The following is a 26,650-nucleotide window of genomic DNA, read 5'->3' on the forward strand; positions in this document are numbered from 1 at the left end:
CCAAGAGCAGGCCCAGCAGGCCGCCCTCTTCCCTCCGGAGCTTGTGGGATCCTCCAGTCCCGGGTCCTACCTCCCGGGCGCCTTTGCTGCGGTGGCAGGAAGTCCCCGGGAACTACAAATTGAGGCATGCTGGGAGCATTCCCCTGCTCCTCCCAGGAAATGTCCTTTGTCCAGCCCCACAGGAAGCCCCAGTGAGGAGTCAGCGGGGCAGCCAGCCAGTCTGCCAGCCAGCCTGCGGTCCCTGCAGCTGCCGCCGCCGCACAGGGGCGGACTCCCCGCGGCGCGGGGCTGGGGCGGGGGCGCTGGGTGCCCTGGTCCACGCGGCGCCCGCCGTCCGCAGGTAGGAGCGTGGCTGCGGCTGGGCTCACCCGCCATCTGGGGACGGGGGCTGATCGTGACCGAAACGGACCGCTGCGGGGATGGAGTGTGTGTCCGCGAGCGGGCGGTGGCATGGCTGGGCGAAGTTGTGCCTCGCAGACTGGATTGTTGTCGGCTCCCCTGGAGCCCACGGGTCCCAGGGACAAGGGGTGCTCTCGCAGCCCCCGTCCCAAGCTGAGCTCCCTTTGGGGTGTATGCTGAGGGGCGGGGAGTGGGAGGCTGGGACGCGAGGGAGGAGGGCAGCAGCTGAGAGAGGGAGCTGGACCGTCCCGCCGACCACCGAAGGGGGCATCCGAGACCCTCGGAAAAATGAAGTCTAGGGAGGAGCTAGGAAGGCAAGGAGAAGGTGAAGGGCTTTGTGTGCAGCTGCGGACCGGGACGGACTGCGCTCCCCTCGCCTTGCCTGTCCGTCACCCATCCCGACTGGGGGCTGAAGGGATGGAAGTGGAGGACTGAGGAAGGGGAGAAAAGGGACAGCTGGTCATCGTGGGTCTTTGTGAAATGTGCTGCTCCTTTTTCTTCCCCCTTTCCATCCTGACTCAGATCAGCTTTTTGGCTGGGCAAATGGCACAATGAGGACGAGTGGATGGAGGGATGGGCAGCAACTCGCCACCGGAGAGGAGGGGTCGCCGTCTAGCTCCCTTTGCCTGATAGGCTTCCCAACCACAAATGTCCATCCCTGCCTGTGGTGGGGTGGGCAGCCTAAGCTGGAGCCTCCGCCCAGGGGGAATGCCGAGGCTGAGGATTGTGAAGGAGGCGCGGGGTGAGGGGCGTGTTGGGAGAAGAGGAAGAGGTTGAGGGGGGAGCAGAGGCACAGGGGTAATGAGTGTACATTATGGCCGGTGTACATATATGACCAGGCCCTGGGAATCGGATTACCACTTCCTTTGGGACTTTCCACGATTTTCCTTTTTCCTCACCGCCCCCCCCCCCCCACAACCCCCACCCAGTAGTGAATCACCCACCTCTGGCCTCTTGAGCGCTAGGCTGGATTCCATTTGGGCATATTGTATCCTTGCTGTATAGTGTGCCTGTTTGTCCTTTACCTGTAGGGTGACACCAACACTCTGCCTCCCCCAGGGCGTTTTTCCTCTTCCCTTAGGACTGAGGGTGTGGTAAAGGAGGCTGGATAATGGCTAGGAAGTTAATTGTCTTTGAGGAGCAGTGATGGATGAGTGGGCAACTTTGAACACAGCCAAGTGTGACTGCAGGAACCGAACTCGCTTCCCCCACCCAAGGAGTCGCTCTCTGCCTCTCCCTTCCTCCCTCCTGTTTTTTTTTGCTGCTGTCTCAATCACTTGCTCCCTTCTGTTAACAAGCCAACACAAGAATGTTATTTAATGTAGAATACATTGTAAGAGCCAAATGAGCCTTTTAAAATGCCATTTGAGTGGCAAGGTAGCAACACCCAAGTCTCATGGGGAGAGGAGTGCTGTAAGACAATAGAGCCTTGCCCCCCAGTATAAATGGCTTGTGGGGGGAGAGATGAGTTTTCTGGACTAAGTTAAGAATGGAGTGAAGAAAAATCCAGTTGTCCAGCCTGAGGGCATGAGGATGGCAAAGGGAAAAGGAAAAGCTCTCTGAATCCAGAAGATTTCTAGTTGGAACATATTATTGATTGTGTGTGTTGGAGGTGGGGATCATCGTCCAGGGAAATTTGATGTTAGAAGTGCAGCTTGGCCAGAAAGAGAATAAGATGAAATCAGAATGAACTAAGACCATAAATGGGAAGTGTGGCTGCCCTTTGCAGAAGAAAACATAGATGGCCTTCAAAAACAACTGTTGATTAAGGGGGACAGCAGTTACAAATCAGACTAAGAAACCGACTGAAGCAGCTGGATTAAAGTGGTAAAGGATGACTTCACTGAAGGTTGTATGACTATGCCGATGGAGTTGCATCATGTTTCCTCTCCCTGCACCTCAGAAAGCTCTGGGTTTCCTCAGAATCGACATGCTTGCCTAATTTCTAGTGTCCAGTTAATGAAAGGAGATAGTTTTGAGATTGGTTACAAAGATGACAAATTCAGGCAAAAGAGAGTTTGCCTGCTTATATAGAAAGAAAAAAACAAAAAAGCTGTATTGCTGTTAAGAGGTCTGGAGCCTGAACCTGTGCTAATGCCATTTGGGCTTTTCTTTATACTAAAAATCCAACTTCTTTTTTCTCCCTCCTAATAGGTTTCTTACTACCCCACACTATGTAGTGTTAATGTAATCAACAAAAGTACCTCTTTAGTTTGTCATTCAAAGCCCTTTACCATTCAGTGCCGATCTACCCATATTCTCAACTGGACCTGGGCCACCCCAAACTACGCACCCAACCTCCCAGCAAGCATCTCCCCATTCCCAGTTGCAACAGATATTCTTCCACTTCTGTGCCACCATCAGGCTGGACCCCTGCCTGTTGATCCCTGCACTGCCCCTGATTATTTTTGTCCAAATCCTGGCCTAGCTGATGTAGTTCCCTCATAGAAATCTTTCTAGTCAGAATTAATCTTATCCCCATGGTAGTTTGTATCCTTTTGATGACATGCATCTCAATCTGCCTTGTGATAGTTCATCTTTCTCCCCTACAAACTGTAAACTCCTTGAGGGTGACAGCTTTCTCAACCCAGTACAGGTGCAGAGTGGATGGCTGATTTGGAAAACATGAATAACTGAATGAATGAGTAAATGAATGAGTGAAAGACTGAATACTTCTTAATTTATCTCTTTCCTTATCAGTAAAAGAGGAAATGAAAGCTTTCTCATAACCTGCAAAATTCATTGTAATTACTGAAGTAAAACATCTAGGACATGGTAGACTGAAGTTTTTCCTTTTGTCCTGAATTAAGAGACCCTAATTACAGCTTTCAGTACAAAGGCATTAATTAATAGTTTGTTAATAGGTTTCTTTCCAGCCTAATTTTCAAACTCCATCAGCAGCATATGGAATGGACCAATCCCAAGTGGATAATCAATGACTTTTGCTATGTAGCTTCTAGACTTAAGAAGGTGGCTGTTTTCTCTCAATTGTGAAGGTACAATGTACTCACTTAAAAGTAGCACTGTAAAGACTGTCATGCTATTTGCAACTAAGCTACTGACATCCAACATGCTGTCTTGATTTTTATAACCAAAGGAAATCTACCAGGATTAAAATGTAGTATGTAGAAGTGCAAGACAAATCAGACTCTCAAAAAATTCCCACAGACATTGCAATTTAGGAAATCCCTCAATTATTGTAACTGGGAAACTGGCAATTTTTCATGCTTCCTTTTTACATGATTGCAACAATAGTCACCATTTATTGAGCATTTCTGTATCAGCTGTTGAACTTATAATTTACATGTGTTGCCTCACTGAATCTGATGGTTTACATATTACAGTGTCCATTCTAAAAATGAGGAAACTGAGGCTCAGGGAGAAGTTAAGAAATTTGTCTGGAGTCCCAGAGTCTGAACTAGAGATGGACTTCTATTGCTTTGTCTTCCTCTGAGGTCCTCTACATTCCAGATTTGCTACCAGGAAAATTATTGGGTTTCTAAAGTCACTCTTCAGTGGATCTTATTCTGAGAAGCACTGCTTTTCCATAAATATAATTATTTTTATGTCCTTAAACTCCCATGACTATTAGTTGGGAAGGCAGGGTTGAAAATCTGCAAGAAGACCTATAGGCACAGAAAGTTTGCATGGAGTTCTTTTTCCCTTTCTCCCAGACTATCTGAATTCTTTTCTGTCCCTCCCTTCTGGCCAAGTCTCACCTCTTCTGGGTTGCCTTTCCTGACCACCCCAGGCTATAGTCAGCGTCTCCTCCTTGAAATATCTGGGGCAAAATGTTTTCTGATAAAAGTGTATTTGAGTGAGCTTCAGCAGCTTGCTGGAATATTTGCATATTCCCTGCACATGGTAGGGACTGTATGTCCAGAACACAGCCCAGCATATGGTGGGCTTTCAGGATCTGCGAGTTGATGAATTGGTAATGACTAAAAATGCAGAAATATAGACATGAAGCTTTATTTGCATGTTGACAGTTTGCTCCTATTGTAGGAGATGGATCAGAAGATAGGATAATCATTTTCCTAGTTAATTTTCATCCTTTTCACATGACTGCCAAAAGAGGTTGGCACCCTCTGGAAACATGTCAAAGTAGATCTGTGATTTGCTGAGTTTTATGAGCTTGACTAACATGAGTGCTGACTGATAGCATTTTAATGATATTTGGCAAACATGGGTGGGGCCTACCCCCTCACCATCATGCTCATCTTCTACCATGTCTTCCAGGAAAGCCCTTTCTGCTGCACATCTGAGAAAATTAGAAGTTTCCTTGCCTCTGCAGGTATGAAAAAAAAGAAAGACTGTAGTGAGGAAGGGTGATAGTTCATCCCATTTACACCTCTGACAGAGTAGCAAGACTTGTGTGGGGCTTGGGTTTGGGCTTTACTGCATCATGTGTTAAAGGGGAATGGGAAAAAGATCAGAGGCCTCTTCTCTTTGGGTGGAAGATGTCATTACCCACCAGGAGACTGAAGTCATCTCCTCAGGCTGTTAAAGCCTTCTTTTCCCTGTCAACTTCTCTAGGCCACAATAGGCTGTGCAAGGCTGCTTGCACAATGTGCAGTGGGTTGTTAGGAGAACATTAGTCATTTTAAAGGAGCCTAGGACAGTTCTTGTGATGGCCACATTTATTCAGCCAGTCACACCCTGCGTATCCACAGTCGAGCAACAGTGTCCCAACTGAGGGCCACCTGCAATTCCCCAGGCTTCCTCTTTCTACAGAGTGAAGTCTGAGTCCTGTGCATGCAGTTCTACTTTGCTAAAATATATGTAGCAAATTATGTGTGGGGCCTGCTTTTATTCTGAGAGGCATTTTAGTTATATTTGGTCTTATGAGAATCTTATCAGGATCTCACCATCATTTTCAAAACAGGAACCATTCTTTCTGGGCTTTGTTCAGTAAGAAATGCATAGCCTTGGTCTCAGTGCCTCTGTTTGATGGTTTGATGACACTTAGAGCACTACAGGGAAAAGGCTTTCCAGTTGTTGACCCTTTTTACCCAGACTGGAAGAAACTTTGTAAATTTCAAAGAAGCACTTTTTTTCCTCAGTTTTTTTATAATCCCTCAGGGAAGAAGATATTGACAACAATTTCAGGTAAAAATAGCATTAAGTGGTTTTGAAAGCAATGCATTAAAAAAATTACTTTAAAAGGTAAACTTGTTTTATTTTTTTTTAACTGTAACCTAGACATGTAGAATAATGCACAGCACATGTGGTGAGTGTTCAATAATTTAATGTATTTCATTCTGAATCTTTCCTAATGTGATGGTGCTGTCAATTTTTTACAGTGAGGTAGGGCAAAGGATGTATGCTTAAAAATTATATAAGCTGGGGAAATGATTACATTCATTCATATATATAGATACACTTTCCCCTTCTTTCTCTTCCTTTTTTGAAGTATGTGCCAGATGTGTTAGTATAAAACCAGTTTAACACAGAAAGCAGAATCCAAAGAGTGAAATAAATTTAAAGAATCCCCCCCAAGCCCCCTTTACTAAGGTAAAGGTCATTTAAAATTAACCTGAGTGAGGCACAGCTGGAACTAGCCTGGGGCAGTTACTGTAGGAGTTTCTGTTTTCCCTTCTCCCTAGTGGGTAACTTGTGTTTGTTGATTGAATTAGGGGTTTGGTCAATACTTCTGGTTACCCGCTTCCTCTGTGGCATGCATCATTTTTACAAACTTCTCTAGGACCTGAGTTTATCTCACTACCTAATTCTGGACTCTTATGAAAAAAGTTTCTATGCTGATGACTGTATGGTAGGTGAGAAGAGAAATCAAGAAAGGCATGCTTTTCCTGACGTAGGAAGGAAAACAAAACAAAACACCCTTGAGAACTGCCAGAGAGTTAACTTCAGTTTGGATAGACACTCTTAATGTTAAATACAAATGTCTCCTACATTTGGATGTGCTCCCCCACTCCCACCACAAAGCAATGTCTCATATAGTTCACTATGTTGTGATTTCTTGCAATTTTTGTTTTTAAACACCTACTCTGAGTTTCATAATTACTTTGTAAAGATTGAAGTGTTGGTCTGTTTTCATTAATCATTTAATTCTAAGCTCTGCTCATTTGTTTCAGTCCCATCTTTCCTCTGGGGGTAGGAGAGAACCAATTGTCCTGTCAGACTGGAGAGTCAAGTAGCATTTCCCACCATGAATGCAAACACAGCTCTGTGCTGCCTCTGATCTTTGCACAGCTGAATTGAGTGTGAAACCTGAGGAGGTGGCGTGGCGGTGTGAATGGACTCAGGGTCCTCTGATGCATCAAGGGGTGCTGACATTTGGCCAAGGAATGTAGGATTCCTTTTTGAGAATGTTTTGTCTAACTTTGGAAGCTAATTGCCATTTTCTGTCACAACCAACTGTTTAGCAGGATAATTAAGCTCCTGCTTAATTGACTCATGGTGCTGACAGGTTATTGGATCCAGTTAGGAGAGTTAGGTTGTTTCCATGACTCTGCCTTTCCTGATACGATCTTGATCAGATCACTAGATTTCCCAGTCTTTTAGTTCTTTTTGAGACTTGAGGGAGAGATATAATTATACCCAATGTTATCCATTTCCAGAGATATTTGAAGTCCTAATATATGGGGAATCACAAAAGTGAGTAAAACATAACTTGTCCCCACAAAGAGATTATAGTTGAGAGGTAGTAGGGGAAGAAGGACAGCAAAAAATAAGATATGGATTATTGTAATTATGATTATACTAATAAAACTAATATTAGGTAGAATAAGATAAGGGGAAGTGCTGTAAAGAGCCATAAAAGTAAGATAATAATGCTATCTGAGCACTTACTGTGTGCTAGGCTGTGCGCTCAGCACTTAATTCTGACAATAACCCTATGAAATAGGTACTCGTGTTTCCATTCCATAGATGAAAAAAATCGAGGCTCAAAGAGGTTGAGCAACTTGCTTAAGGTTACACAGCTAGAGACTGGATTGAAACAGATGGTCTGGCTCTGGAATCTGAGTTTTTAACCTCTACAGGTACTGCCTCCCTTTGGGAAAGGAGAGATTGTTTCAGGTTTCTTGAGGAGGAACTGCATGTCAAAAGAGGGAAAACTAGAGTAACTTTTTTTGGGCTGGGCGCAGGGGACAGAGGTCAGGGAGAGGTAAGAGGGCCTGGGGCTATATTGTTGAGGACTTGGAGATTCTGCTTGTCTGTAGACAACTGCAGGGTCATCTGGGGGTTTCTGAACAGGAGAGTAAGTGGAGTGGCAACTATGTTTTAAGATTGATCCTGTGAAAGGGTGAGTGCATGCAAGTATTAAGAGTGCCTGCTGCAGAGATAGTGGTAATGGAAAAAAAAGAGGAGAGGAGTAAAAGAAAGGACATGGCAACTGGTTTGATTGAAAGGGGTGATAGAGGGGTCAAAGCCGACTGCAGGGCTTTGAGCCTGGGTGAGTAAGAACACAGAAGGCCTTAACAGAAATGGGCGCTGTCAAGAGGTGCTGATTGGTAGCAAAGATTGGGGTGGAGAACTAATATTTGTTTTTTAATATGGTTAGGGCTATATGCACTGCATATGGAAATTCCCTTAGTCTTTACAACAGCCTTTCAAGATAAGTTGTTTCTCCCCATTGTATAGATGAGAAATCTGAGACTCAAAGAGGTCAAATAATTGTCCCAAAGGCTACTGTTTATAAGTGGCAAAACATATTTGAGCCTGGGTCTGTTCTGACTCATTGGCAGGTGCAAAGATCAGAGCATGTGCAGGCTGCTTCCTGTCCGTGTGGCTTGTGAAATGCAGGGCAGGACTTTAGGGCTGGAAGTGGCCTTCAAGCTCCTCTGTTGTCATGCCTGGTTTGCTTCATTATAAATGTGGATGTGGAGTAAGGACAGACGTCGGGGCTGAAGGTGCAGATTTGTGAGTCCTCAGAAGAGAAGAGATGTCTAGGGGGAGGATCAAAATCATGAGGGGAGAGGGAGAAGAAAACCTGAAAAGGAATCTTGAATGTTGACCTGCTTTAGGAGTTAAGACGAGGAGTGACGGTGGTCAGTGTGATATGACACCAAGGAAGGAGAGAATTTCCAAGGAGAACGTCTCAACAGGAATTCTGCTGTCATTAATTGAATTTCTGTTATATGACAAGCAGTTTACAGTGTTGATGGAGAAATCAAAGGAGGAGAAGAGACCATTGGATTTGGAGGATAGAAAATTATTGGCTGATATTGGTGTGAGCCTGGGTCACTAAAAATTAGCAGTTAATACTATCTGGTATTAATTGCCCCAAATACCTCACTCCTGGGGAGCCCATGTTTTGTTTCTCTAGGAGAGCATGTGGTGGCCATGTTAGCATTTATCAGGGTTCATTGGCACATCTCTTTCTGCCCCCACCCCCACCCCCTACAGATGTTCTGTTTTTCTCCAGTAAAAATAGTAGACAGTTCAAAAACCACTAAATCAGAGACCATTTCTGAGCATCACATGAAGTTACCTAACCTTGAACAGCATTTTCTATAGGTTTTAGAGGAAACATAATTAAAATTACGATAGAAAAAAATTAGGAGTCTGGAAGAAAACAAGAAAAATAGGGAGGAAAGAGGTGGCGTAAGTGAAATGCCAACACTAAAGCTAGAGTACCAAACCATAAATACTTCAGAACAAGTTGCGGGAAATTCTGGGGCAGGGTGGATTGTATGTAAAAGAAATTAGGTGATCTGAATGCTAGTCCAAATTCTCCTACCAACTCACAACCTTTGTGAATTCAGATGCAGGACTCATCTTTGGTCCTCATTTTCCTTATCTGGAATATGAGAGGATCTTTTAGAGATAATTTTCAGTAAAAAGTTGATGAATTCTTTCATCTGTGGATAGATTCTCTTCAGTATAATTTAGCTCCTAGTTAGCCTGCCCCTGCCTCCTAGCCCACTTCTGCACTAACTCCACACAAAGGATGCAAAGCTGTTAAAACGAAAGCAAAAAGATGTACTAGCAAAGAGGGTGAATCTGAGAAACTGTATTTGTAGTGAAGGCTCATGCTGGATGAGCTGGGTCCTTGCTTCTTTTGTGCATGTCTTTACTTGCCTTTAAACATGAACCATGGGCTCACTAAGTTGCGGAGTTGTGTGTTACTTCCTGAATCCCCTTCCTTTACCCAGGTATTTCCATTTTATTGTTTGCAGGCAGAATGACTTTGCTATCACCTTAAAGATTTGCTAGGAATGAAGTGGTGACTTTGGCCAGATTTTAATTCTTTTTCCTTTGAGAAGGGAAGGATTAACTAACAAAGCACTTTGTGTACTGGGTATGTTATGGCTTAATTAGTACGATTTCTCTCACTGCGTAAGTAACCAGCTGATGGAAGCCAAAAACCTGGGGTCAAACTCACATAAATTAGGTACATCTCAGAGATATGCAGTGTGTTATGTTAGAGGTTTGAAGAGCAATCTAATTCCCTCTTGGTGCACATGCCACGTAACATGAGTGATTAGCAAGTGAAATGCAGGTGAACTAATGATGCTGGAAGAACCAAATTGCCAGTGTGAATGTTTGCCAAGCACCATAGGCTGTGTTGGGTTATAAGTAGAAAGGGGATTGGAGCAGAAGTTGGGATGCCAGCAAAACGGGTATGTTCATGAGTAATTCACTTAAGTTTTCTGGGTCTCCATTGCCTGCCTCTTCTGTAAAATGGGGTGCTGGCTGAGATCAGCAAGCCCCGACCTGAAGATCTCATGGCATACAGTGGTGAAATTGCTCTTACCTACCTCCCCCAAATCACTCTGGATGATTTCTGAAATAAAAGGAATTTTATCATGAACCCTCTAGTGCAGTGGTTTATACTGGGATTTGTTTGTTTTGTTTTTATTCCATGGATCCTTTCAGAGTCCAAGGTAAAGCTATGGGCCTTCTCATCAGAAAAAAGTTCTTATAGGAAATTTTACAAAAGATTTCAGAGTTCATGGACTCTGAAAGCCCTCAGGCTGAGAATCCATGCTCAAGAAAACTGCCATTATTCTGTTTTACAAGCTTGAATAGTGCTGCTGCTCTTTTCAGGAATTGCTAGGAACTGGAGGTAAGAGGGATGTAAGGAACCCAGAGAGACTGAGCGTGACCAATGACTCAGTAACTGTGTTGTTCAAGCTGTGAATGAGCCCTGGACACTTACAACATCCTTCTTGAGACAGATGGCCTCACTTCCTGGACAAAAGCTGTGTCCTGTGACTGGTTATGATAGACTTATGTGGCGCCCATGGGCTAAAAGAGAAAGTATCTGTTCTAGTTTTGCTAATGCTGCTGGAATGCAAAACACCAGAAATGGATTGGCTTTTATAAAGGGGGTTTATCTGGTTAACAGCTACAGTCTTAAGGCCATAAAGTGTCCAAGGTAATGCATCAACAATTGGGTACCTTCACTGGAGGATGGCCAATGGCGTCCGGAAAACCTGTGTTAGCTGGGAAGGCATGTGGCTGGCGTCTGCTCCAAAGTTCTGGTTTCAAAATGGCTTTTTCCCAGGACGTTCCTCTCTAGACTGCAGTTCCTCAAAAATGTCACTGTTAGTTGCTCTTGGGGCGTTTTCCTCTGTTAGCTTCTCTGGAGCAAAAGTCTGCTTTCAATGGCCATCTTCAAACTGTCTCTCATCTGAAGCTCCTCTCTCAGTTCCTGTGTGTTCTTCAAAGTGTCCCTCTTGGCTGTAGCAAGCTCGCTTCTTCTGTCTGAGTTTATATAGTGCCCCAGTAAACTAATCAAGGCCCATGCTGAATGGGTGGGGCCACACCTCCATGGAAATTATCCAATCAGAGTTATCACCCACAGGTGGGTAGGGTGCATCTCCATGGAAACAACCTAATCCAAACATTCCAACTTAATCCCCACTAATATGTCTGCCCCCACAAAATTGCATCAAACATGTTTTTTTCTGGGGGACAGAATATATACAAACCGGTACAGTATCCATGCATCCATGTTTTGAACATAAAGTGGGGAAATGAGGTCTTCTAGCTGCTGTCTTACATAATGCAGTGTGAGGAAATCTGGTTGGCATCCGCAGAGTTTCTCTGAGTAGGACACTACCTAAATTGAAAAGTTCTAAGTTTTGGCTACTAAAGTAATTCTGGCCCTCTCAGGGTTCATCAGGTGGAAATCACATTTCATAAATCACTAGTGTATTATCTTCCTTTTCAATTTACACATACCCTCACATTTTTCATCCCTAGATGATCATTCTGGGGATGACCAATGATTGATGCACTTCAGCTGTTGGACACTTGTATCATTTCATTAGTTTGATTGTCCTGGGGACAAAGAGTTCCAACCTCATGGGGTTGTCATGACTGGGACCCCCAACCTGCTCTCTTTCCTTTGGTTTTAAGTATGGAGTTGCTGACCTAGTGGTGGAAATAAACAAGCACTGACTGACAGCATAAAGTAGATGAAAGTGGAAACCGGATTCTGATTCTACTTTGGACTTAACAGCTATTGCTCTGTCTCATTAAAAGAAAGAGAAAAGCTAAAAATTTACTGAACTTAGATTTTTTTTTTTTTTTTTTTTTGCATAGTCCTTTTACCCGGTTGCCCTCCCCTCCTTCTCAATTCTCATTGTCTCTATTCAGTATTAAGTATACTAATCACTCCTGATTTGGCATGATTTGTAAAAGGTAGGTTATTTCTTTTGTGGAAATCACTGACATTTTATTATGGTCCGCTCATAATTTAAATGAATATAATCATATATATAATTTCATAAAAAATATATAATTTTTTATAGTATTCATTTAAAAAACTTTTTATTATATAAGTTTTCCAGCAAATGCAAAAATAGACATATGCCTATTTTTTCATATGCCATCCCAGCTTCAACAGTGATCAATATATGGCCAATCTTGTTTCATCTGCACTCCCATCCCACTCACCTTTGCCCTGGAATTATGTTGAAGCAAATTCCAGATGTATCATATCACCTGTAACTATTTCATTATATATCTCTGAAAGCTATATGAACTCTTTGTAAACTTAATCAGCATACCAACAACTTAAAAATTTATAATTCTTAAATATCATATATCTAATCAGCATTCATAATTCCCCAATTGTCTTACAATTTTGTTATTTGAATTGGGATTTAAGTAAGGTCTATTCATTGAGGTTGGTTGATATAGCTCAAATTTTTTAACCTATAGGTTTCCTTCCATTTCTTTTTCTTTTGCCATTTTTTTTGCTGTTGAAGAAACTGGATTATGCATCTTAAATAGTTTCCCATAATCTTGGTTTTTGCTGATAATCTGCTATTTTTTAAGGAAATAATAGTAATATAAATATTTATGTATATAATCTTTTAAAAGGAGTATTTAACCTTATGCAAATGTTTCACTTTAAGCTGAAAACAATCTAGCTATGGAGTTAAGAATTTAGGCAGGAAAATTCAAGAATCAGATGACATGACATCTTCCATTTTTATTCCTGCTTTCTCTTTGTTGGAAGATACTGTGGCAGACTTTATGCAGAAGGGTCACTTACCCATTGCTAACATGTACTGTGCTGGAACACGCCAGCCATTCTTTATCAACCAACACTAAACAGTTATTTTGGGCAGAGAATTGGAAGAGCAGTTTCTTCTGTTGAATCCACAGTGGGAAGCTGGGATGATTGAAGTACTCCTCAGTCGCTTTGGTGATAACACTCCTTTTTTGCTGTGATGAACATTCTCTTGAGGACTCTTCATTCCAGTGGAAACCTGATCACAGAATCATCTGGGTTGGAAAAGACTTTCTGAGGTCAATGGGCCCTCTTTGGCAACCTTAACACCGGGTTCAGCATTCAGGTCTCCCAGAACAAAGCTGTTTATTAACTTCCATATCTTACATAAACCATCTGTGCATTCTTAAGTCTCTTTTCTCTTTTGTCTTTCAGTGAAAGAGATTATTAAACTGTGCCTCTTTCTGCTGTGGGTGTGTGCACACACACATGTGTTTCTTTAGATCCTAAGATTAATCTGGATTCTTCCTTCTGGTCTCTATAGGGGATACACTCTGGCCCCCATTCAGCTATTTGTATGGCCTTCATGAAAACCAGGATGCTTTTATGGATACCAAGATGTTTTTATGAGTATTATGGGGTTACAGACTGTTCTTTAGCTACAATGTGGAAAAATAAAAACAAACAAACAAACAAAAAACCACACAAGTATATGTCTTTATATGACTATCTTTTTTTTTGAAGTGGTGTTTTATATTAAAGAGAAGCGAAGATCACCAGAGAGATCATCAGAAGACTGAGATTCTGGCCACAACTCTTCTAAGAACCTGCCTTGCGGTCTCTAATCTGGTCACCTGCCCTTGATCAGCCTCAGTTTTTCTGTCTATAAAAGGAATTTGACTAAGGTAGTTCCAGGGTCTATGATTCCATGAAATCTAAACGTTGAACACTTGAGCCAGCTGCTGAGAAGGTGTCTGAAAATAATCTATTGACAACTGACCAGGATTTCTCTTGTTAAATAAGAAAAGCTGAGGGTGTATAAAGTTAGTTGTGGCGGTAGATGCCAAGTACAGAGGAAAAAAAATAATGAACAGGATTCCCTGGGTATCAGGTGGAATAGTCTAATCAGTTACATGTAAAACATGACTGAGAAAATGCCTTCATGAACCTTTAGCTTTCGTGCCTTGTCATCTGAGGGTGCATGGTCTGGCTTTGAGGGATCTTAGGATCTGTCTCCGCATTGCAATAATTCTTGTTTTGTGCCAGAGTCTGGACTGAAGGCTTGGCAGCTGTGACAAGCTGAGGTCCTCCGGCCACACTGAGGGGCCCCAGCCCAACCAATGAAACAGGAAATGCCTGGCCCCAAGGGCATTTGTGCTATTCTTGACCACAGAGATTAGACGGGGTCTCAGATTAGCCTTGACCAATGGGGTTTTAAATTGATTTCTCTGTTGCTGTGCTTTTGAGCCTTCCTCTGGATTCAACTTAGGTTTCCCTCTCCAGGTTACAAAAAAAACCCACAAAAAACAAAATACAAAAGCCAGTAATCACAAAGAGGAAACCATATAATTTTATAATTTTAGCTTCTGCTGTCTGGATAGTTAGTGGTCAGCACTTAGCTGCAGAAATCTTCTGATTATCCCTGAAAATAATGCTCATCTCACAAAGCAGTCTGCCACTTGGGAAGATGGCATTTTGGGTTGGACAGTGTCGATCTAGAATTGTGGAAGCCAGCTGAGGGGAAAGTCAGCTGGAGCCTTTGCATGTGGGCACATTCTGTGTAAGGTGATTACTTCCTGCTCACTAGAGGAATCCCCTAGTCTCTATGGTGACATGGCTTTCTTTGCCCTTTGGTGCTCTCCCTAAGCACTGGCTCCCCTGTGAGGAGGCAAGACCCTGACGGCCATATTCCCTAAGAGGCAAGTTGACCGTTTCCTCTGTTGGTGCTGAAGACTGACAAATGATTAACCCCCTGGAAAATCTGGTTAGACCTCGGTTATGGTCATGAGTTCAGCCTTTTGAACTGCAGGCTTAAATTATTTTCCCAACATTGTACCCAATCGGGCGTCCCTGTGGACTCGGCTATGGAAACTCTCCCTTGGGACAGAGTGGGTGCAGGGGGCGTGGGAAGTGAAGGAAGGAAGCCTCCGACTGCTGTTTGTGGAGGACGGGAAGACTGAGCTGGCGCTGAGGAGGTAAGGGACATGCGAGATGAGTAGGAGACAGGAAGGGATCTGCCGTCTGGAGGAGCTTGAGTGGGAGCCGCTCCTGGCCCGCTGCCCGGCGCTTCCTTCCCGTGACATGACAGCCCGGCCGGCCTGGCTCCTGGCCACCTGGCAGAGGCCGTGGCACATGACTCCCCCCGCCACGCCCCCTGGGGGCAGCGCGTCCCGCAGGAGGGGGGTAGGGGAGATCCACTCACAGGCGGGTCCCCGAGGCCAGGTGGGGACTCAGGGCTCCTTTCCTGCGTGTCTAGCGTTCCTCTTCCCAATCAAGACGCTGAGATCCGCGGAGTGAAAACCGCGATGGCTTGGAGCCAAGGTTCCTGTCCTGACTCTCTACCTACGAGATCCATCAAGCGGAGCTCAACTTTACTGGGCCTCAGTTTTCTTCACACGAAAAACAGGGTGACCTCAGTTTATCTCAGAGTTACCGGAGTCAAATGAGAGGGATCTGCTGAAGTGCAGGTTAAGTTGCGTTGGTCCCTTCCGCTCACCCCCTCTGCAACACTCCCGCTGGCCAGAAGGTCCTCGTGCAAATGCTGGCTCTGGGAAAGGCAGAGAGCTCTGCGATTGGCTTATCTTTTAGAGGCCAGTATGAGACTCAGAATTATTTCCGTCGTCGGTTTCTCTCTTTGTAAAATCTGGGAAGGTGGGGGAGAGGTGTGTCCATGTCTTCCCCAACCTCTTCACAGGACGTGAAGTTAAATCCATAAAGTGAGAGGCTCTTGCTGTTGAAAAGGGATAGATTGTGCAGGTAGCCCCAGAAGGGGTGCAAAGGGAATGTACCAATAAACTCCTGTTAAAGTCTAATTTTGGCTCTGATACTGTCTTCACTTCCCCTTCCCCACCTTATTCTTCCCCTCCTCCCTCCCCTTTTCTCTCTCTTTCCCTCCCTTCTTTCCTTTCCTCCCCTCCTCTCTTTCCTTCTTTCCTCCATCCATCCCTTCTTTTTAAAGGTACTTTATCACATATACTTCCACTAAATAGCATAGACGTCAGAGAGACTCGGTTAGTTCTTCAAAGAGGTTGAGTTTATCTAGAAGGCACTTGAGCATTTTCCTAGTGACTTTATAGGGTAATAAACATTACTCTTTGTGTGCGTGTGTGTGGGGTGCGGTGGAGGGAAAGGACATGAAAATATTGCAAGTACTGGAAACTGAGATTTGAGCAGTCTTGGCGGAAGTTGCCCAACCCCACTCTGTACGGCATGCCAAGAAAAAGGGTTTGTGGTGGCAACTGGGGTGTTTCAAGAGTTAATACCTTGCTGTGTGAGTTAACAAACTGACGCTGAAAATGTCTAATGCAACTAACAGTGGTGCCTCCCTGGATCAACTCCCTGCTTACACACATCACATGACAACACTAGAAGAGGTATCTCACATATTTAAACTCAACCTCCTCATTGAACAGAGGCCCAGAGAGGGCAGATACTTACCCAAAGTCAGACAGCACAGTGGCTGTGCTGGTGAAAAATCAGGGCTCTGCCTGATTTTTTTTTTTTTTTTTTTCCTGTTTCTTTTTCTGCTCTTTCATCTTCCTCAGTGATTACAACTAGATGCAGAATAAATTGTGTCTGTCTGACTGACTGACTACCTGTTTGTTTATTCCTCTTAAACTCCTATGCCTTCTAACTGGGGTGGGGGTGGGAGGGAAGCGCTCTCTTACAGACTGGGGTGTAAGTCAGGGTTTGTTGAATTGCACCTGCTGCATTCAGTTTTTGACCTGTACTCTGTACAGGATGGCTTATCGGCAGCTACAAGCAACATGGAAATGAACCTTTCTCCCTTGTTCAGTTCCCCTAAGCAACTAGGCCCTCCCTGGTTCTTGTCTCCACTTGGTGGCCTGTTCTTTAATAGAGCCTTTGTCAGCAAGGATGGAAGCTCTGCCTGTACTGTCTGCCAAGGGCCATTCTTGGTGGACAGGAATAAGCTGCAGATAGGTGATCTGCAGTTGAGGAGGGGTGTGTGTGTATAATTTTTAAAATTACCGAGTTGGCCTAGTTTTTATAATGGTTATAAATACCGTTTATCGAGTCCCTACTATGTGCCAGCTGCATTTACAAACATGATCTTATATGGTTCTCAGAACAACCCTGCAAGGTAGGTGGTAACATTTTTGTTTTTATGGATGCAGAATGTGAGGTTCAGCAAGGTTAAGTAACTTGCCCAAAGTAAAAATAGTGGTGAATAGCAGGAGATTCGGACCCAGGTCAGTCTGGCCAGACAAGTGTCACATTCCCTGCCATACCACTTGTTATCCAACCCTTGCTTTGCCTTGCCTAAGGAAACACGTTGTTAGTTTTTATTTTGAGAGTGAATGGGAGTTGGAACAAAATGTGCCTGGGTATCTATTGTATTGACTGACATTTCAGTTATACCACAGTATCTAAATAATGTTTCTGAAAATAGTCTTCTAGATTGAGGTTATTATAACTCCTATTCTTGTCTTTCTCTTTGCTGCTTCTAGAATAATCATAGGTCGTCCCTTAACATTTTATTGCTGTAAAAACAAAGCTAGCTTTTTTGTGTGTGATAAAAATACATGTTTATTGAGAAAATAAAGATGTTCACAAAAGGAAAAGTCTTTTCAGACAACACATTATGAGGGAAATCAATACAGCTTCTGGTTAAAAATGTGTCAATGGAGCTCGACTTCAGGGGTTTGAAGCCTTACGACTGGTATGACCTTAGGCTAGTCACTTAAATTCTATGACAATTTCCTCATCTATAAAGGTGGAAATAATACCCTATGCCTCACGGGGTTGTTAAGATTAAATTAATTAATAGATGTAAATCCCAAGATATTTTTGATTATTGACATTTTAATAAGTAACCTGGTTTTCCTCTCTGGACTTGTGTATACATGTGTACTAGTGTATAAATGTTAAAAATATAAAAATGAATTATTTTCTAATTGGCTATTTTTCATCTAATAATATATTGTCACCATCTCTCTTTACCTCTAAGTAGTCTTCTCTATCACTTGGTACTTGCCTGGTACTCGATTTGACAGCATGGATGTCCTATAACAATCCATATCATTGGACATGCAGGTTTCCAATTTTGCACTAACATAAATACATTTTAAAGATAAATTTGAGTATATGCTGTGCCATGAAATGTGTCCCTAGATACCAGGAGCTTCTCACTATTTTAAGAGCAAACCCAATCCTCTCTCTCCTGGTGTGAATGAGGGTTGAGATATGCTACCTTTCGGGGTTCAGAATCTCTTTAATTCTGGGTGTGGGCAGTGCTGTGAACTTACCATGTGAGCTCTAAATACAGAAATCAGACTTTTTTTTTTTTTTTAATCTAGAAAAACCATGTTTCCTTGTTTGATATTTCTTGTGTGAATTATCTCTTGGTTCCCAAGAAATCACAAGGGCCTCGTTTTCTGTTTTTGCCATTTCTGAGGTGCTAGGGGTGACACTGCTTCCTGCTTCCCAGGTTGGTCCCCTGAACCCCACCCTTCTGGGTGGAGAGCTGCAGTCACTTCTGTACCATGCTGTGTACAGTCACCCCCTCCTCACTCCCACCATTTTAGTTTTATGAGTTTCTGGTGATTTGCGTCTTTAATTCCTTTATTTATTGATGTAAGATTTTTCTTGCTGGTCTTAGGTTGGGAGAAACCATTGACCAGCTTCCTGCCCCTGCCCTGCCTTTAGGCACTAGCAAACCTATAGGTCACAGATATGAAAACTCTACTCTTTGCTCTTTGCCATCCCCCTTAATTGGGGAGGCATTCTCTCTCCAGAGTCTAGGGATGTAAGTGTCTATTGGGGCTGAGCTCCAGGAGGCAGAGAGAGAGATGGGTTTCTGATTTGAGGTCTGTTCCAGTTTGCTAATGCTGCCAGAATGCAAAACACCAAAAATGGATTGGCTTTTATAAAAGGGGGGTTATTTGGTTACACACTTAAAGTCTTAAGGCCATAAAGTGTCCAAGGTAATGCATCGACAATCAGCTACCTTCACTGGAGGATGGCCAGTGGCGTCTGGAAAACCTCTGTTGGCTGGGAAGGCATGTGGCTGGCATCTGCTTGTTCCCAGGTTGCGTTTCAAAATTATGTTCTCCAAAGTGTCTGCATCAGCTTCCAACAGCCATCTTCAAAATGTCTGTCTCGGCTACCTCTAGCTGTGAGCTCCTTCTGTCTGAGCTTATATAGTGCACCAGTAAACTAAACAAGGCCCATGCTGAATTGGCAGGGGCCACGCCTCCATGGAAATTATCCAGTCAGGGTTACCACCTACAATTGGGTGGGTCATATCTCCATGGTCACTGAACCAATAGGTTCCAACTCAATCCATACTAATATGTATGCCCCCACAAGAATGCATTAAAGAATATGGCTTTTTCTGGGGGACATAAAATATACAAACTGTTACAGGGTCCATAGTCTCTTATGGAATAGACTTCTTAAAAGTTTTATGGCTGTGGTGGGAGTTTTCTCCTACCATCTGGCAGAAGAAAATTTCTCTGAGTGTTTGAAACCTGGAGGTTTAACAGTGCCCATTCTATAGAAACTCGGCTGCATTCCTAGACACTATTTATTGACCAACCTCAGATCCAGCCATTTTCCTACGACATTTAAGGGAAGGGCTTGATTTTTCACTCTAGTCTAGGAAGTAAATCATCATCCCTGAGAACGGATATAGTGTTATGCTGTGTAGGGCAATGGGTCTGCCAAAATGATGGACGGGCCAGTGTGTCTTTTGAGGTGTGCTGGAATGACTTCAGGACTTAAAAGAGAAACAATGTGTGTATTGCAGGTTTGTAAAACTCAAAGCATTAATTATTCTCTGCAGTATTTTCCAAAGTGCTTTTTAATTAGTTTCCTTCTGACACCCTCCTGGTGGGAAACATTAAGTAGCTTTACCCTCCTTCCGCTGATGAGGACACTAAAACAATGTGAGGCTAACTGACGTGCCCTGGGTTGTGGAGCAAGGCCTGCCCAGCTGGAATTGCCACTGCCTGTAACTGCTGCTCTCCACTGCAAACACTGCAGAACCAGCTGGGGCTGCCTTGGGGAAAGCCTCCCAATGGAAGCAGGAAAAGCTCCCATCCAAGGGAGGGGCATCAGCCGCTCAGCCATATTCTTGCAAGTGCTGAGTGGGGGCTGCTGAAACTATGAGAGAGTTTCTCTCTTCAAAGTCATAGTTCAAGATTCTTGCCCTAGAAACTGCTTTGCTGCCTTGAACTAAGCTGGAGGAGACATGGATGACAGCAAGAAATTATTTTTGGCTTAATTGCCCAGTCTTGGCAGAGGGCCCTTTAAATTTGAAATGCAAGCCTGACATCTATAAGAGGTTTAGGAATCTATGTCCTTCTCTCCCCACAATTCACATGCTGGCCTTTTCTGTACAGGGGTTACTGATTATGCCTAAAGCATGCAGTGCATTCTTGTTAAAGTTGCTCAACAATTTAAACTGTTTAAATATATAATGAGGACTAGATGGATGACTTCTAACATAGAGGTTCCTTGTGCCTTTCCCCTGCCCCCAATGATCCATTAAAGCTTGAATCATCTTGGCTCTCCACTCCTGGCAAGGCAGCAGATCCTCACCCCAAAGCCAGGCTGGTCTGTCGTTGCTGACGTGGCTTTAGATTAGCAGTTACTGTATCGATGCTTCTATTATTTTTGTATCTTGAATGTACTTTTCCTCTAGCTCCTTAAAGGCCCACCCATAATTAGCTAAATTCCTTACAAGATTCCTGAAGCTTGAGGAGAGCAATAAGGGTAAGGAAAGCACTGGATTCTGAGGCCGCTCCATTAGGTTTAATCCCCACTCGACTGCTGACAAGCTATGCATGCTGAGGCTACTGGAGTCTTCCTTTTGAGTTTCAAGTTTTCTCAACTGTAAAATGGGAATACTTATCCCACTGTTGAACTATAAAACCATGCTAACAGACATCATGTCAGAGACAGAAACAGATGAAGCCGTGGTCCAGTGAGAGTTGGCATGCTGCCTCAGGATGAGGCTGCCACCGTTCCTCAGACCTGCTGCCTTTGCACTCAGTTCTCTTTACTTTGAAACGGGGAGGGTAAAGCTGAGATTTGCCATCTGAAGCTTAGGATACTATATGTTTTATTGGACTATGCCACTAATTTTCATGGAAATCAAGACCAGACGTGGGGTGGAGGGGTGGGGGTGGGGGGAAATGATGCCAAGACTGACGTGAACTTTTCCTCTGTATATTTTGTCTGGAGCAGGGATCCCTGGCCGCCTCCATTACCCGTGTCTTCCTGTATGGAACAAGAAGATAAGCAAGGAGTGTGTGAAGCCCAGGACCCAGAGGACAAATGGATGGGCTCCGATTTTGAGAACTCTGAGGACAGGGAAGGGGACCCAGAAGAAAGAGGAATGGGCTCTAATCTACAGGACACAGACAAGAGAGAGAACCACCTGGAGCAGATGGGCTCCAACCCACAGGATGAAGCTCTAAGAGGGGACTCAGAGGAGAGGGAAACAGTGCCAGACATCTGCACAGGTGAGGAGAAAGCTGGAATCTACACGGAAGCTGCCTGCTCACATTTACTTCTAGCTCAAATATTACAACAGGGGCTACATTTGTTGTGGAGGCATGCTCTAGATGATTCTTTACGGCTTTAGTCCTGCTATTGTTAGGTCTGAGGAAGATCCTTTTCTTCAATCCAGTTTCAGGTGGGCTGTGCTGGTGAGCATGGGTGAACAGGGTAACTCACTGGGGTAGCAATTTGCAGTATACAGAATACTGCTATAGAATTGTCACCTATAATGACACTCTGCGGTGGGGAATACAGGTAGTATTAGAACCTACTTCATAGGATTGTTGGGAGAGTTTAAAGAGTTACTGCATACAAAGACTTAACATAGCATAGTGCTAGGCAATGCTGTGTTTAGTTACAGTCATCACCCCTGTTTATGGATTGGTAAACTCTGGGGGAAGTGACCTGCCCAGGTTCATATGGCCCAAACTGCCAAGGACTCTGTAAATCCTTGTTGTTCCTCACCTGGAAGAGTTGATACTGGGCTTCCATCCACCTCCTTGGTTCAGCCTCTGGGCATTTGTTGCTTTATCCTGCTCTGTGCATCCCTTGGGGACAGAAATGAGCTGAAATACTTTATTGCCAGGACTAGAAGGTTACATTCCTTCCCCTGTGACACAGCCTCAGACTCCCAGCTGCCTCCCCTCCTCAGTACCCATGAGCCCATGGTCTTTCGCATCTCAGTGGTGTCCTTGAGTGCCCCCTGATTGGGACTAAGCAGTGAGAGGCCCATAAATGTATGTTCTGGACTAGCCTCCAACCCAGGTTCACCAGCTCTGGGCCACATCTCACTCCTCCCTTTTCCCTACCATAACACTCCCCGTCATACATAGCGTCAAGTATGTAAGCTGGGGGTGAGTTCAGCTTGTTTTTCTAACTTAAGCTGTTCCAGACCAATCATATTTTAAAAATCAGTCCAGGGCCTGGTTATGTCAGGTGATCTTTTCCTGTAGTTGGGCCAGAATGGACTTGTCTTTTTTCTTTTTTCTTTTTTTTCTTTAGTGCAATTTTATTGAGATGTATTCACATACCATATAATCCAGTGGCTCCCAGCATCACCATGTAGTTGTGCCTTCATTATCACTGATTATTTCTGAACATTTTTAGTACTCCAGGAAGCAAAAAAAAAAAAAAAAAAGGAAAAAGAAAACCCAAAACATTCCGTACCTGTTATTCCCCCTCCCCATCATTGATCCCTCCTACATTGGTGCAGTACATTTGTCACTGTTGATGAAAGATTAAGATATTGCCGTTAACTATCGTCCGTAGTTTGCAGTGGGTGTGTTTCTCCCCCCATATACCACTCTATTATTGACTCTTTGTAATAGTTTTGTATGTTCGTTCAGTTCATGGAGGAAATTTTTTATATTTGTACTATTAATCACAGTCATTGTCTACCACAAGATTTACTGAGTTACACACTCCCATGTTTTAAACTCTGGCTTTCCAGAGGTTTCCAGACTCTAAACTGCCCCTATTAATCACACACAGTTCAGCACAATAATGCGTTACCATCACCTCTCTCCATTTCCACTCATTTAAATTCAACCTAGTTAAAAATTCTGCACATCTTAAGCATCTGCTCCCCATTCTCTAGCCTCATTCTATCTCCTGGTAACCTATATTCTAGATTCTATGTCATGAGTTTACATTTAGACTTGTCTTTTGAGGCTAGCGCTCTTGGAATGAGCAAACCTCTTCTCCTGATATCCTTCCTAGTCCCACTGGCTGACTTTGCCACCTTACAGACCTGCCGACACTCAGGCCTTCAGAGAGCACTGCTGAGGACAGCCTAGGGTGCAGTGGGTGGGTTCCGAGGCAGCTGCCCCCAAAACTGCTGTGCAAAGGGGGCCAATAAGGGCGTCTCCTCATGTTGCAGAACTGCTCTCATTTATGCCTTCCCAGGAGGAGCCAGGTGAGAGGAAGACTGGAATCGGCGGGGACCTTGGAGAGGGTTTGAGAATGCCAAGGGGAGGGGGTTACTCCTTGGCTCACACTTTTTTAAAATTAAGATTTAGTCATATACCATACAATCATCCAAAATATAGAATCAACTGATCACATTACCATCATATAGCTGTTCATCCATCACCCGGATCCATTTTTTGAAAAAGTGATAAGAATAAAAAAAAAATAGTGAAAAAGGAACACCCAAATCATCCTTCTCCCCGCCCTATCTTTCCTTTAGTTTTTTGTCCCCATTTTTCCATTCATCCATCCACATACTGGGCAAAGGGAGGGTGACCCACAAGGCCTTCAAAATCACACCGTCACCTCTTGTAAGCTACATTGTTACTCAATCGTCTTCAAGAGCCAAGGCCACTGGGTTGCAGTTTGATAGTTTCAGGTATTTACTTCTAGCTATTCCAACACACCAAAACCTGAAAAGTATTATCTATATAATGCCTAAGAATGTCCACCAGAGTGACCTCTCAACTCCATTTGAAATCTCTCAGCCACTGAAGTTTTATTTTGTTTCATTTCGCATCCCCCTTTTGGTCAAGAAGATGCCCTCAATCCCACGATGCCGGGCCCTGATTCATCCCCGGGAGTCATATCCTGCGTTGCCAGGGAGATCTACACCCCTGGGAATTAGGTCCCACGTAGGGGGGAGGGCAGCGAGACCACCCGCCAAGGTCGCTTAGAGAGGGAGTGGCCCACACTCTTACAGAGATTTGCTTCCTCTGGGTTTATTCACCTTTTGAGAGCCAAGGATAGTTACCCCCACTACCGCCTTTTCTGTTGCAGATGGGCTGCTGAGTGAGGACGAAAGGGTCGTTCTCCGTGAGGAAGAGGATGGCCAACCTGGCGTAACTGAAATGGCGATGTTCCCAGGACTGTCTGAGTCCGACAGCATATCCCGAAGCCCCGAAGAGGAGGAGGAGAGTGCTGGGGAGAACCGGCTGGAGGAGGAGGAGGAGCAGCCGCCCCCGCCCGTGCTTCCCTGGAGGCGGCACCTCTCCTTGGGGACTCGGCACCGGGGCGATAAGCCTGCCCACCGCCGCTTCCGCAGGCTCCACCATCCCATGGCCGTGGATCTCGGGGAACTCGACAGCCTGATGGCCAGCATCATGGACGCGCCCACCATCTGCCCGGACTGCGGGGAGAGCTTCAGCCCCAGCACCGCCTTCCTGCAGCACCAGCGCATTCACCGCCTCGCGGAGGCCGCCGCCGTGGCCGGGTTGGAGCCCTTCGGCTTCGCGGGCGAGTGCGGCGCGGTGGTGGGGATGATGGGAGTGGGCGTGCCGGGGGGCTTCGGGCCGGGCCCTGCACTGGGCCGGCCCCCGCGCGAGAAGCCCTTCCGCTGCGGCGAGTGCGGCAAGGGTTTCAGCCGCAACACGTACCTGACCAACCACCTGCGCTTGCACACGGGCGAGCGGCCCAACCTGTGCGCTGACTGCGGCAAGAGCTTCAGCTGGCGCGCCGACCTGCTCAAGCATCGGCGCCTGCACACCGGCGAGAAGCCCTATCCGTGTCCGGAGTGCGGCGAGGCCTTCAGCCTCAGCTCACACCTGCTGAGCCACCGGCGAGCGCATGCGGCCGCCAGCGGCGCGGGGGTGGCGGCGCTGCGGCCTTTCGCGTGCGGCGAGTGCGGCAAGGGCTTCGTACGCCGCTCGCACCTGGCCAACCACCAGCGCATCCACACCGGCGAGAAACCGCACGGCTGCGCCGAGTGCGGCAAGCGCTTCAGCTGGCGTTCGGACCTGGTGAAGCACCAGCGCGTGCACACGGGCGAGAAGCCCTACATGTGCTCCGAGTGCGGCGAGACCTTCAGCGTCAGCTCGCACCTCTTCACGCACAAGCGCACACACTCTGGCGAGCGGCCTTACGTGTGCCGCGAGTGTGGCAAGGGCTTCGGCCGCAACTCGCACCTGGTGAACCACCTGCGCGTGCACACCGGGGAGAAGCCCTTCCGCTGCGGCCAGTGCGAGAAGCGCTTCAGCGACTTCTCCACGCTCACGCAGCACCAGCGCACGCACACGGGCGAGAAGCCCTACACGTGCATCGAGTGCGGCAAGAGCTTCATCCAGAGCTCGCACCTGATCCGCCACCGCCGTATCCACACGGGCAACAAGCCGCACAAGTGCGCCGGCTGCGGCAAGGGCTTCCGCTACAAGACGCACTTGGCGCAGCACCAGAAGCTGCACCTGTGCTAGGGGGAGGCCGGCCGGAGGGAGGCTGTCTCTGGGGAGCATGCGGCAGAGTAGATGTCCTCGGACAGACCCTATAGGAAGACGTGGGGAGTGGGTGGGAGGGACAATCTGAGAGTGACCGAGGAAGGGTGTTAGGAGTCCTGAGGGGAGGGTTGCATAAGAGTTTTTTCCGGGTGCTAAATTTTTGCCTGTCTCCTTCCCACCTAAGAAATGTTTTGAGAGATATGCTTGAGATCTATTGTTTCCTCCAAAACTGTAGGGAGGGATGAAGAGCATGAAGAAGGAACTTTGAAGACCTTGAGGAAGGGGAGTTGGGGATGGGTAGGAACAGGTTGGTGGGTAATAATACAGTAGGGTGGGCTGTGATGGCCCCTGTGAATCAGGAGAGGGGCTGTGGCTGGAATGCTTCTATCCTGGTCATCCCACCAAGTGTTAAAGCCAATGTTTGCCCTGTCCCCCCACATCAACTATAGTCCCCTGAAAATTAGGGGAACCTTGTCAGTCCTGTAGGAGAGGGTATTTTCTTTACTCTCCCCTTCCCTTTCTCTGAGCCACAGTTAGCTGCTGTTTTGAGGCATCCAGGGGAAACTTGGGCAGAAAAACTACACATCCTCATTTCAAGGGAGCAACATCTGGGATTTAGAAATTCATTCCTAACTTGTTCTCAGATTCTCTGGGAAATCTAGGTCCTGCTTCTGGCTCTTTACAACTTCCATTAAAATACTCGAGCTTCATGCTAGATCCTCAGGTGTCACTTGTGATCTTTTAAATACAGGGAAACGGAACAATCAGCTATGTGTGACTGTCCCGTTCCCAGATCAGCTCCCAAGCATATATTTCAGGAGAACCTCAGACTATCAACAGTTGCTCCAGCGAACTGCTACACAAGTTAGCTAGCTCAGAGTTTTGCTGGCCTTAG

The 26,650-nt window shown here is 45.3% G+C and overlaps 1 protein-coding gene across 2 annotated transcripts; it reads left to right on the forward strand.

Annotated features, from left to right (window-relative positions):
• Nucleotides 1-219: 219 nt before the first annotated feature.
• ZNF697 (zinc finger protein 697) lies at nucleotides 220-25,835 on the forward strand. 2 transcript variants are annotated; one of them, XM_037826249.1, is made up of 3 exons: nucleotides 220-340; nucleotides 21,263-21,540; nucleotides 24,326-25,835. In XM_037826249.1, exons 2-3 carry the CDS (start codon nucleotides 21,300-21,302, stop codon nucleotides 25,732-25,734), a joined length of 1,650 nt encoding a protein of 549 aa, XP_037682177.1. In that variant the 5' UTR covers nucleotides 220-340; nucleotides 21,263-21,299; the 3' UTR covers nucleotides 25,735-25,835. The 2 variants fall into 2 exon arrangements, with proteins under 2 accessions (XP_037682177.1, XP_037682178.1); XM_037826250.1 differs by lacking the exon at nucleotides 220-340 and adding an exon at nucleotides 14,366-15,027.
• Nucleotides 25,836-26,650: the final 815 nt, after the last annotated feature.

Source organism: Choloepus didactylus, chromosome 2 (assembly GCF_015220235.1).
Source record: "Choloepus didactylus isolate mChoDid1 chromosome 2, mChoDid1.pri, whole genome shotgun sequence".
NCBI lineage: Eukaryota > Metazoa > Chordata > Mammalia > Pilosa > Megalonychidae > Choloepus > Choloepus didactylus.

Bases quoted from the DNA above. Each gene is read 5' to 3' on its own strand.
- ZNF697 (XM_037826249.1), top strand. From the start codon at position 21,300: ATGGAACAAGAAGATAAGCAAGGAGTGTGTGAAGCCCAGGACCCAGAG. The intron at 21,541-24,325 runs GTGAGGAGAAAG...TTTCTGTTGCAG, and splicing joins AGTGCCAGACATCTGCACAG to ATGGGCTGCTGAGTGAGGAC.